General features: G+C 42.0%; 1 protein-coding gene across 1 annotated transcript in view; it reads left to right on the top strand.

Moving 5' to 3' along the window:
- The window catches only part of LOC123762454 (uncharacterized), a 49,603-nt gene that overhangs the window by 15,454 nt on the left and 20,794 nt on the right, over positions 1-13,355 (top strand). Inside the window, exon 2 of the mRNA XM_069324042.1 lies at positions 4,395-4,538. Within this exon, the coding sequence (XP_069180143.1) occupies positions 4,395-4,538 (144 nt within the window). The remainder of the gene's footprint in view (positions 1-4,394; positions 4,539-13,355) is intronic.

Here is a 13,355-nt window from a genome sequence, read left to right as displayed (position 1 = left end):
TGCATTTAAGGGATACTCTTGATAGAGTATCTTTTCTTAGTGTTCAGCCCGTTGTAGGCGTAAGGGGCTTGGTAGGCGGCTGACGGAGTGTGATGCTCGACAGCATCTTTCATGTCTTTTTTGAGCCATGTGCTCCTTCAGCCTTTTTACTAATTTTGCTCGACACCTTTTTCTCTTCCCCGTGTTTCTTTCTTCTTCAATCTATTTTCTGGATGAGGCTTTCTGACGACTCGGTTACGGTTTATTTGTGTTCTGATGGAGGATGAGTTGAATCGGCACTCTTTCTCTCGCCCGTAGAACTGGAGTAGGTGACGTGTTCGAGCAAGGAAAAGCTTTTATGTCAAACTGTCTTCGTAGCTGGACCCGATCTCGATGGACTGACGGTTCCTAACCCAACGCTTGCAGGGTGTATATCCTGGATGTGCCCGAAGGACCGGTCTGTATTGTGGGATCCTGTAATTGTGGCTCCATGGTCTGGGCGCAGTGGATGAAATTTGTTCGTGTTCGTTGTATGTATACTTAAGACTCTCTTTCCCCTTCAGTGACCTGTGGGATGGGCGATAAGGCCCCCAAATCGGACCTTGATGTATGGATGGGCTCCGTAGCCCCCGGCTAGATCGGGCCCAGTTCTGGCTTCGTTACTGATTACTACTAACTTTCCCAGTTCCCCTCCCACTTATTGTGGCTGGGTTGAGCTCCAAGCCACCAGTGGTTAATACCTCGTCCCCTGGTGTTGCTCATTCTTTCATTGTAACAACTGTGCTGCACCTCTGCCTCCTTCGTGAGGGCCTCGGCGACGTCACCAGGCTCGCACTCGTCTACTTCCTGCTTCCCCTTTTACGTTGCAGGATTTGTTCCGCCCTGCTACGTGGTCTAAGTATTATGATCTGTGTTCCGACGACCAAACCCGCCCTGATGGTGAGTATATCCACACACACTTAGTTGACTCTGTGGATTTCCATGTTACCTTTAACCCCACTTAGACTGGCCCCCTTATAGTTGCAGCCCCTTCTCAAGGAGACGGCCGCCCACCTTGATGCTTTGTCCTGCTTTGTTAGACCCCAGTTTGGATGTAAAAAAAAAAAACACCCTGTTGAATGCCAGCATTGACATTGTTGTACTCCCGCACCATGCTTCAACTGGTGATCATGTCCTGAAAGAGTGCCATGAGGATATTATATACATTATCGAGGCCCAGGACTTGTCTTACAAATTGACTGCTTCACTCATCCCTCTCGTGGTCATCATCTTAATTCGTCCTCTTCGTATTGTTAAGGTCACTTTTGATGGTAGGACCCTTCCGTCTTCTGTCATTCTTGTCGTGGCCAGATGCTCTGATCAGTACCCATCTCCATGCATCTACAATAAGTGTTGGAAATATGGACATGGTCCCTTGAAGTGCACTAATGAGATGTCGCTTTGCCCCTTGTGTAGTGACATTGGAGATTCCAAAACAGAGTGCTCCTCTCCCCAAGCTTGCTGCATTAACTGTGATGAGACCTATCTTATCTCCTCCCGCACATGCATGAACTATAAATTTGAACAAGTCATATAGGGGGCCGGTCTGCCGAGCGGACAGCACACTGGACCTGTGATCCTGTGGTCCCGGGTTCGATCCCGGGCGCCGGCGAGAAACAATGGGCAGAGTTTCTTTCACCCTATGCCCCTGTTACCTAGCAGTAAAATAGGTACATGGGTGTTAGTCAGCTGTCACGGGCTGCTTCCTGGGGGTGGAGGCCTAGTCGAGGACCGGGCCGCGGGGACACTAAAATGCCCCGAAATCATCTCAAGATAACCTCAAGATAGAAGATCCTCGACTTAAAATATAGTGAACGTATATCTTTCCCTGAGGAAAGACGTCAGGTCCGCCATCTTACTCCTTTCTCCAACATAATGTATCCTTGTGCATTTCATCGCACTACTCTTCCCCTCCATCCATTCCTTTATCAGACTCGCAATAGCTTCCAAGCTTAAACCCCGACACCTCCACTAGCTCGCCATCTTCTGCACCACTGGGCTCTCAAGTTAATGGTGTTCCTCATGGTTCACTGCCCAGTATCTCCTCCCTTTTGTTACCAGTCTTCTGCTGCTCTTCGTCTTATTATAACTTCTCCACCTCCTCCATCTTTTCTATCCGCTGTGACCTTCACCTTCAGTCCCCATTTTTCTCCTCAGTCTTCCCCTGTCCTTTGACTTTCCCCGACCATTATCCGTCCAGGCAGACATCCATCCTTCTCCCAGACGTCCTCGTGTCTGCTCTTATTTTCCGTCGCCACCTGAGACTGTAGAGGCTGTTGGACAGAACATTGCCACTGGAACTGTCTCGTGCTCAGAAAGTTAACCTGGTTCCTCTCCTACTGCCTTCCCAGCGGGTAAAAAAGCTTCAATTCAACTCAAACTTTCCACTTCCGACTCTGCCCTCGTATATTCTATCATCTCCGAGATTGAGTCAGTTGATATTGCTATGGAAACTCCCGGTGCTGTTCTTGATTCACCACTTGCAGCCATTTTCTTCGGCCGCCTGTTCCTGGTGCCATCTCCCTTACTGGATCATGTCGGGTCTATTCCCCTACTCGCTACCCTCTTGATTATTCCGTCTGTGCTATATTTACCCCCAACCCGGATTTATTGAACCTCCTGCCGATCCACCCAAATGTATTACTCATTGCTTTATTTTTCTCTTTTTCGTTTTACTGTTTGATTTGTTCTTGACTGTTTATTATTCAATGGAATATAAGTGGTTTTATGCTAATTTCAATGAACTCCAACTTCTGATCTCACAGTTTCCTGTGCTTTGTGAATGTCTCTAGGAGCTGATGTTTGGCGTTCATCCTGGTTACTTCTGCGGTTATTACTATCACTGTTCCCCTCCAGCTTTTGTTGAGGCCCCTAACTCGACTGTTCTCTTCATTTGATATGATAGTCCTGTTATCCACCTGCTTTTTCAATCGAACATTCATTCCTCTGCCACCTATATGTTTGTGAGTAAATGGTACACAGTCAGTTCCGTTTATCTCCCCCCCCCCACATATTCTGCTTTCTCTTCCAGATCTTAAACACCTGTATGATTCATTTCCGGAACCAGAGCTCCTTTTGGGAGATTTAAACTATTAGCATGTCCTCTGGGGCGATGATCTGATAAATATCCGGGGCCGCCATCTCGAACCTCTCATCCTCTCTTCTTCGTTATCTCTCCTGAAATCAGGTGGACCTACTCATGTTGACTTGTGCAGTCGAACCCTTTCTTGACTTGATCTTTCTCTCTGCTCCTCTTCTATTTATTCAGAACTGACATGGAGTGTCTTTGATGACCTCCACAACAGAAATCATTTCCCCATCCTCGTAATCTTTCCTTTCTGCCCTCTTCTTTCATTCCCTCGGTGGCAGTTTGAAAAGGCTGAATGGAGTCTATTCACTCTCGATACTACACTTTCCGACCTTTCTGACCATCTTCTATCTCAAACTCTCCACCTTTTCATGACACCTTATTCGACGCTGCTCTCCACTATTCTTCACTATTCCAACCGTGGCATTACGGAAGTGCGTTCCCTGATGAAAGTCAGACTGTGCTACGTACAGCCTGGAAGACATCAACTCCTCCAGACTCCCGATTTACTGATCTTGTTTCGGAAGGGGAGTGCAGTGGCACGGTGGACCATCCGAACGGTTAAGTCTGCTGGTTGCTGTTAGCACGGACAATCAGGGTCAAGTGTCACGACCGAACCACAGCTACTCATTCAATTGTTACGATCTAGCCACTTCAATGTTTTTCTAAATGTTCGTGAATTAATTGATGATAATCCATGAATGATTATGGGTTCGTGGTGAAAAGATCGTGACAATTCGGGAGGCGTTATTTGATGCAACCAGGCTCCTTAGATCACGTTGCTTGTGCCTTTACCAGTGGTAGTTACAGCCGTCTGTCTCCGACAGATGACCTCTTTAGATTGGCTTGTTTCTCACGACTCAATCACACTGGACTTCCCGCATCAACGAACCTCTATATAAATCCACCAATCAGAGGAGAGCATCTTCACAACCTTTCACCTGATTGGTTTCTTTCCAATGCTCGTCTACCATCACAATGGGTGAGTTGACTAGTTCTGATTAATGCCGCCGGTGGCGCCTAGTTGAATGTGCACCCCATACTCATCATATGAGCAGTAGTGCAAAAAAATATTACAGAGGGCACAAAAGGTCTTATTCAGACCTCAGCAGAAATGCTTACTACATTAATTACAGGCAATGTGACATAAGATTCAGCATATCATTGAACTGTATATATGTCGTTTGAAAGTGCTAATTGGATATCAATGAAATGTTTTTTGTAAAATAAGTATTCAAAGTGTGATTTATAGGTGATGACTTATTTTCTTGTATATTGGTGTCCACAGGAGGAGCTTCAGATGGGACACCAGAGGATGGTTGTGCTCGTCAACAAGCTCTTGTGTGAGGCCAAGCAGGTGCTGCCCTCAGGAGGGTTCTGTCTGGATAAAATCAAACTGGTTGTTGGAGGTAATCAGATGTGGAGTGGCCAGGTAATTACACATGGGTTTCAGTATAACTACAGAAGGAATACATTTCATCATAAAAATACATTTATTCAAGTGTGCATGAACCAGGAACGGTAATTAAAAGAATAAAGGAATAAATTCATATAATATATTGTACTTACGTATGTGTCTATTCAACCCATCCTCCTGCTTAGATAGTATTTTGTAAAACTATGTGTTCCAAAGTATAAACATTGACGTATTAAGCAATTAGATAGGAGAACTTTGTACTATTCACTTTACAGAGTACTAAAAAAATAAGACAAAAAATTAACTTAAATATTCCTAGGTATTGCCCACATATGTACTATATTAGGCCTCAGATAATGTGTATTAGGCCTAGGAAGGTTATTTTTTATTGTCTTTGTAACATAAATAGAAAATCTTTTCCTGATTGTCCAAATTCAATAGTACCAATTTCTACCTTCAAATTGCGTTGTACGTCGATATATATATATGTATACAGCACAGTTCTCATCTTTACTATAAGTACTACCATATCAGGAGGATGGGCTGGTGTAATCTATATAATATAGAATGTCTGCTCAAGGTTAAAGGCCAGACTCTTGGGACTAGTATCACCAAACTTTGCAAGGTAAATGGTCTGACATACAAAATGAACATAGGTTAGTGGGTTTGGTCCTATAAGTTATTTTAACAGAGCGTTTAGGACCTTTTATAACCTCCCCCCCCCCCCCACATAATCAGTAAAATTAGTATTTTTTTTATCTCACTAATAACAAACTCGATCCTCTCTAAGATTTAGTAAGCATATTTTAAATATGATGATTAAATGTTAGTTGGTCTCATGTCGTTTATTTATTGAAAATTACCGTGTATATATTGAAGATAGTGATGAAGAGAAAGTGGTGAAGAGGAGAAAAAGTGGAAGGGTGGAAAGGGTCAGGACTCGTATGGTTAGGAAGGGTCGATAACCCCACTTCTTAACTACAGAGAAGGGTGGTTATCGTTAATCCCATTCCCAGCGGTTAAAGTTAGGGAAGGTGATAAAGGGCAAAAGTGTTGTAGGGTAAATAATTCGCTAAGGTAGGAAAGATGGTGAAGATGAAAAGCTCTTCATCTGTTGATTAAGGGCATTTTTTTTTTTTTGCCACTGCACAAAAGGTGGCAAGCAGGGGAAATGGCTTTGGAGGAGAGTCAAATAGTATTTAGACCCACAAAAGTTTTTCAGAAGGTGGAACAGAGGCAATATCTGGTATTGGACCTGACATAAGGAATCATTTGTATACGAGACACAGATACCATTACACCCCACAACAGAGCTCCAACTACAACAGGCAACAACCCTTCAACAACCAGTACTGGTCAGAATAAATCTGATATGCCCACCCCTAATAGACATGCCAGAAAAATCTTCGCCAAAATACACCAAATAGGGTAACCTCATTCATCTTGGTAACTAATAGCAAAAAACAAAATACCGTTCATTAATGGTCTCCTTACAGAGTGAAATGCAGTATACTGAGCTTTCACAGAAGCCCACTCAAGGAAAGTCGTGGCCAGTGAGATCTGGATACAAGAATACAATCTAAATAGATATGAGGATTTTCCAATAAACAAATCCCCAGATGCAACGGTTGAGGAATTCACAGAACAGATAAACAAAATAGAGAATAGCCTTGATAATCTTCCAAACCCAACACCTGATAATATATTCGTAGGAGTCTTCTACCTGCCTAAGATAGAGAATAGCAAACAATATTATACCAAGTAATCTTTCTGGAAATATCCAACCACAGGTCAGGAACTACTTACTTTTTATTTATTTTTCATATATACAAGAGTTATTACATTCTTGTACCCCCACTAGCCCACATAGCGTTTCGGGCAAGTCCTTAATCCTATGTTTCCCGGAATACGGCCCCGACAATTCGTTTAACAACCAGGTACCAATTTTACTGTTGGGAAAACAGAGGCTATAGTTAAGGATTGACGCCCAGTAAGTCCTCCCCAACCAGGATATGAACCCAGGACAGAGCGTTCGCGAAACGCCCGGTGAGTGTCTTACCACTACACCACGGGGGTCTTAGAATCTGTAACACATGTTTGGTAAATAACCAGATTAACAGAGCCAACTAGGACTGAAAATATTCTAGATTTCATCATCAAACACAATTATCATATAACCAGGGACATTGCAATCTCAAATACAACGTATTCAGATGATAAGTTCATTGAAGTGCAAACTAACATAAATACTCCTAATAGATTTTTAAAAAATCAAGCAAAATGGGGTATTCAATAGATTAAATTGATTAAATTTCAAAATAAAAGAAAATAATAATTGGGAAAAAAATAACATGAACGTTAAAACATTCAATTGGGAAACTGGTCTAAGTAATAAAAATGCCATGTATAACTAGTATTGTTTGTGGATAATACCAGAATAACTGTCATTATCCATGAATAGAATAGAATAACTGACTGACAAAGCAAATCAAGTCTGTCTGAGATATGTTCCTTGGAAAGTTAAGAAGAGGACCAGCTTAGAAAGAGAACGCTGATGGGACTGCAGAAAGAAAAAAATAACGAAAATGCTTAAGTAGACACGACTATTTCCATAAAACAGGAAGAGTGAAGAAATAGCTCAGAGACTGAAGCACTTATCAGACTCAACAGATATAATTAGAATATTAAGCCTCACAAGAGATCAAGAAAATTCCAAAATACTTTTTCACATATGCGAAATCGAAATCAAAATTCTGTCAGTATTGCAAGTGCAGGTTCAAACACCGAGGACGACAACAAAATTAATGAAATCCTAAAAAAAACTGCACGAGGACATGTTTAGCACCCCAATAAAAAAAAAATTCATACCCCAGACGTGGCCACATTCTTACAATGCTAACTAGCATATATACATTTTCTTCTGTCCTCCATGGACAGTGGAAGATCCAGACAGCTTCGTTATATATGATATCCAAACCCCCTCAAAATATAATTTATATCAACACGAACTCTTCACATTTTGAAAGAGAAATTGACAACATGTCAACGTACTCGACCCTAAGGTCCAGACTCATGTAATTCAATATTTATAAAGGACTTGAAAATAAAGACTCCTTTATAAGGAAATGCAAAGTGCCAGTAGTACAAAAACAAAGTGAAGTGTGGAGGGGAAGGGAATTGTCAGGGGAAAGCGCCAAGCCATTACGACTATATAGCACTTGGAAGGGGCGTCAGGATAAGGATGAGGGATGGGACGGGGGGAAGGAATGGGTTCCAACCACTTGGACGGTCGGGGGATTAAACGCCGACCTGCATGACGCGAGACCGTCGCTCTACCGTCCAGCCCAAGTGGTTGGGGGAGTGAAGTGTCGAGAAGAAGCGTAGATGCTGGGAGATACCAAATGCGCTAAAATCAGCAGGTATAACCCCCCCCCCCCTACACAAGGGAGGGAGGAAAGCATTACTCTTAGAACTATAGACCAGTCGCACTAACATCCCATATAATAACACTTTTTGAGAGTGATCAGGAATCAGATCTCCAGCTGTATGGAGACCAGTGACCTCCGCAACCCAAGGCAGCAAGAATTTAGAGCTGGAAGATCACGTAATTGCAGCAACTTGACCTCTATGATAAAATAACTGATGCATTAGATGAAAACTAGTGGAGACGTGGTATTCAAGGACTTTGCAAAGGCATTTGATGAATGTTTTGATTGAGTGATTGTTCACAAAATGAGGTCAGTATGAATTGCAGATAAAGTAAAGCGATGGATATTATATTTTCTGTCAATCTGAACGCATTGAGTAACAGTTATCCAAATGAAATCGATTCCAAGCACAGTGAAAACATCTGTACCTCAGGGCATAGTCTTTGCACCACTGCTTTTACTTATTCTCACATCAGATATAAACAAAAATACGAGTTACAACTTCATATCATCTTCTGCAGATGATGCAAAAGTTAATTCATCATTAATATGATGATAATATGATTAAAGTTAATTCTAGAGAATCCATTATTATATCAGCTAGTTGTTTTTAACTTGTAGTTTTAGGAGGAAATTCAACATGTTGCATAGGAGGAAAGCAACATGTAAAGGCTATGAAAATAATGTCTAACGGCTTAACAATTTTGGGTGCATAGCCAAGCAAATATTCAACCCATCCTCATGTTTATATAATACTTTTTGTAACTATGTGCGCCATAGTACAAACAGTGACGTACTAATCAATTAGATAGTAGAATTTTGTACTATTCACTTTATAGAATCAGAAAAATAATGAAGCTAAAAGAAGATTAAATATTCCTTGGCCTAGTATAAGCACACATATGTACTACAGTAGGCTTCAGATAGCATGCATTAGGCCTAGGGAGGTTTAGTTAGGTTAGTTTAGTTTATATTTGCAACATAAGTAGAAAATCGTTTTCCGGCTTATCCAAATTCAATAGTACAGATTTCTACTTTCTAATTGCGTTGTACATCGGTATATGTACTATGGTCCTCGACCATCCTATAAGTACTATCAAAACAGGATGATGGGCTGAAATATAGCGTCAACTAGAAAATTTATAGGATGGATTACGAGAACCTTCAAATTAATTAATCCCATCACATTTCTCATAATATTTAAATCGCTGGTGCTGTCCTGCCTTGAGTACTGATCGATATTCAACTAATCCTTCAGAGTTAGAGATATTACTGAAAAAGAGGGAATACAGAGAGCATATACAGCAGGCATAGATACGATAAAGAACTACAATTACTGGGATCGTCTCAAAGCTCTCAAAATGCACTCTCTCTCTCTCTCTAGAAAGGATACAAGCGTGGTATCAAATAACATACACGGCAAATACTTGAGAGCCAAGTCCTAAATTTACACAGAAAATAAAATACTGGAATGAACGAAATGGAAGGAAATGCACAATAGAACCAGTGACCACTCTATGGTACAGATGCCATAGGCACAATCAGAGAGCACTATACGAACATCTGAGGTCCACGGTTGATGAATATCCTCCCAGCAAATAAAATAAATATTGCCAGAACAAAAGTTAAAATTGTGACAGGGCTTCCTCCCCTCCTACCGGCCCACGTTGGTAGGAGGTACCAGGTACCTCAATGTATCTGGTACCAGGTACCTCAATGTATCTGGTACCAGGTACCCCGGTACTCAGGTACTCAGGTACTCAGGTACTCCACGACCAGAGCCCTGGGGCTCTGGTTGCGGAGGTAGAGGAGTTGTTTCTCTTGGTTTCAACCTGGGCCGTAATGTTTTCCAGTCTGCGGGGGCAGCGGTAGGAAATTTGCGGGGTGATTGTCTTCACCTGAGAAAGCAACGATGGGCTGTTATCTTGCATATGGAGTAGTGATGGTCCAGTGCGCACAGGCTACACTTCGGAACAGGGTGCTGACACATGTTGGTGGGATGGGATAGCTCGTAGCACTTGAAGCACTGCTGGATCTCATGGTATCATTCCTTTTTTACTTGGTGGGGTGGTATTTGCAAGCCGAAAGAGTAGAAACCTTATGTGGCAGCCTGGGTGGCGGCAGCTATGATGGTAAAAGTAATCTTCATTAATGATTTGTCAGTGCTGCAGAACTCTAGGTTGAATGCACCCAGGTTCGGATTTTCGTCCTCGATATTGTCCATGATATTATGTTGCGGTCGGTCAACGATCCACTGGCTGCTCCTGCTGGTGAAAACAGTTCTTCCGGCCAGGAACTGACGTAGGTAGTGAGGATGTAGGTGGTGCTCCTTGCGAAGTATGGCATCGTTAGTCAAGAGTTTTTCTAGGTCTTCCTCACATGAAAAGAAAAGCATGATATCATCACCTTCCTGACTAATGTCAGTGGGTGTGATGCCGGTAACGCCCTTCAGGACCTTAAGAATATTACTTCTATCGAGAGCATGACCGTCAAGAAGGGTAGCTCTAACCTTCAGACGTTTGGGTCGCATTGTGGCCACACCCTTAACGGGTAGCAGTGTGAATAGCACAGTGAATAATTCTTCTGTTATTGTTCTTGTTGTTTTAGATTTAGCTACTCAGAACGAAATGTCCATATTGCACGGGTTATGGTGAGCCCGTAATTCAGTTCAGTTATTTGCGATAACCTTGATACTCTCATATTTGAGTCAAAGTTTTAAATGGAGGTGGGGTTTCCTCTTTTTAACCTGTTTCTTTTTTGCTTCTGTTTTAGTGCACTGGTCTGGTTTTAATAACATTATCTTGGTGTCGGATGTAGGTGCAATATGTTCACAAGTTAGTCCCATTCCTCAACGGCTTTTCTAAACATTGTAGTCGCGGGGGAATGTGCATCTAATGCAGCTGCTGTCGTTGGATTAAAGTTGAGTTTGATGCGCAGGGCTTCAGTAGCTTCGCATTCCAGTAAGTAGTGCAATAGTGGCGCCTCTGCTTCTGTTCCACAGATATGAAACTATTTAACTATTGGGTTTATTACCTCCCACCAGCACTTGTAACCAATTCTGAGTCTGTGTATGGCTACTGCAATGTCTCTGCATATCTTTTTGCCAGGCTTGAAAGGGTAGTGCCCAGCGGCTTGTTTGTACCATATCGCATTGGATCTTCCTTCCGCTACTTTGGCTCTGTGGAGACTTTTGATAGTTGGGAGTATTTTCTTCTTGATTTGCTCCTTAATCTGTGAAAAACTTGGAGGTATTTGAACGTGTACAACAGGTAGAGCAGTGGCAGTTTTTGCTAGTGTGTCTGCCTTTTATATACCATCTATGCCAATGTGACTTGGTATTTAATTTAGGATGATTGACAGTCCTAGATTATGGGTTTCTTTTCCTATATGTTGCATTTCTGTGAGGAGTTGTATATTGTCTCTGTGCTGACTGGATAACAATGCCTGCAGCGAAGATTTAGAGTCTGTATGAATGATGACATCATGTAAATTATTCTCAATTGTATAGTTTATGGCCTCCTTCAGGGATATATAATTCCGTTTGCAATGTTGAGCACCCACTATTCATGCTGCAGTAAGCTTAATGGTTGATAGTGAAAACTGCTGCCCCAACAGAACCTCTTTCTTGATCAACTGATCCGTCTGTGAAGATGTGAGTCGTTGTAGGTCTTGAGATGGTTTCCATTTGTTGTTCTATGACAGCTTTGAGCCTCTGCGAGTCAGAGGCTCAAACTTTAGACTCGATTCTTCCCATGGAGGAGGCTGCCGAAAGTGTTGATACGGTCTATCTTCCCTTTTGTTTTTAATGGTCTATTCCATGTCCACTTTCCCTAGAATCTTCACTAGATTATCCTTCTATGCACTTGTTTTATATTGAAGGTTTCTCTGAAGCGATTTGTCTATGCTGTCTTTGATTGACAGTCTGGCGGTGGTTCCAACAAGTTTTGCTGTTATGGTGGCTATCCTTTGTTTGATCTTGTTTTCTAAGGCGTGTAAGTTGGTTTATATTCTTAAAGAGGCCGATATTTTTCCTTGGAATTGGACTTTAGCTTCTCGGTTAAGCAGGCTTCCTTTGGCAAAGGCAAGAACGTGTCCTTTGATTTCCTTATCCACAAGGTAGCACAGTGTAGCTGGAACACTGGCACTGGACCTAGAAAAAGCTCGAAGGCTTTTTCTGGGTCTAGAAAAATAACGATTCCAGGTTTGTCATTGATCTGATCCAGGAGGGAGGTAAGGCATTCTGTGGTTCCAACACCTTTTCTGTAAGCAAACAGATTTTGGTGCAGAGGATTGGCTTTCCATTCAATTCATTTAAGAGTCATTCTTTCCGCAGTTTTGGCCAGGCAGCTGGTTAATGAGATGGGTCTTGGATTTCCTGGGTCTTTAGGTTTTGGAATGGGAACTATAATTGCTGTTTCGAGCGAGTGGTCGAGTTCTTGTCACCCATACTCTGTTGATGAGATTCAAGAAGGCTTCTTCACCCTTTTCTCCTAGCTTGGCCAGCATGTTGTAAGAGATTTTGTCCTCACCTGGAGCTATGATTTTAGTTTTCTTTGTAACTCAATCTGAGTTCTTTCAGATTGAAAGGGTGGTCTAGTTCGTCAGGTAAGGCTAAAGCATCATCTATTTTTTCCATCTTGCTGCTTGAAGTCTTTATTGGTGAGTCAGAGTTGCTTGAGGAAGTTGAGTGGAACTGGATATTGAAGCAAATAGATTGGCCTACCTTTCTGCTTTCTTGCTTTGGATGAACATAATGTGGCGGAGCAGGAGGCGATTTTCCTTTGGCCTTGTTGATCTGCCTCCAGATGTCGCCCAAGGATGTATGCTGATTTTGTTTGGCACACCACTCGAGCCATTTTTCTTCTCTGATTTTTGCTGTTTCTTCGTGCATATGATCTCGGACAACTCTAAGAAGTCCTAGATTAGCTTCGGTTCTATCTTCTCTGAAATTTTTTCGTGCACAATTTGTTTTGTTATGTAGCTCTTTGATCCTATCACAGTAATACCAATGGTCCATTATGATGTTGGGTAATTGTTTTCCTCTTGGGAATGGCGTGATTTGCTGTTCGTTGTATTGTATTTACTAAATCTTTTTTTCATTTCTTCGGTGTTGTCAGGAGGAGTAGTAGTTATGGTGCCAAGTTTCGAGAGATTCCTAAAACTTCGTCCAATCTGCTTTGATAAGTCCCATCCGAGCTCGGGAGCTGGAGGTCTGGGAAATTCTTACTGTTGTTGTTGTTATTTAAGTTTCAGTTACTCAGAACAAAAAGTTGAAAGTAGCACGGGCTATGTTGAGCCTATCGAGGACTTACCTGGCACAAGAGCGGGGCTGTAACTTCTTCTTTTTTTTTTTTTTTTTAATTAAATCTTCTGTGTTAGCACCTGATTATATCCTCTAATGGTG

The sequence above is a fragment of the Procambarus clarkii genome, chromosome 2, assembly GCF_040958095.1.
Source record: "Procambarus clarkii isolate CNS0578487 chromosome 2, FALCON_Pclarkii_2.0, whole genome shotgun sequence".
In the NCBI taxonomy this organism is placed as follows: Eukaryota; Metazoa; Arthropoda; class Malacostraca; order Decapoda; family Cambaridae; genus Procambarus; species Procambarus clarkii.
Note: the sequence above shows the minus strand (reverse complement) of the source record. Positions and strands in the feature narration are given on the sequence as shown.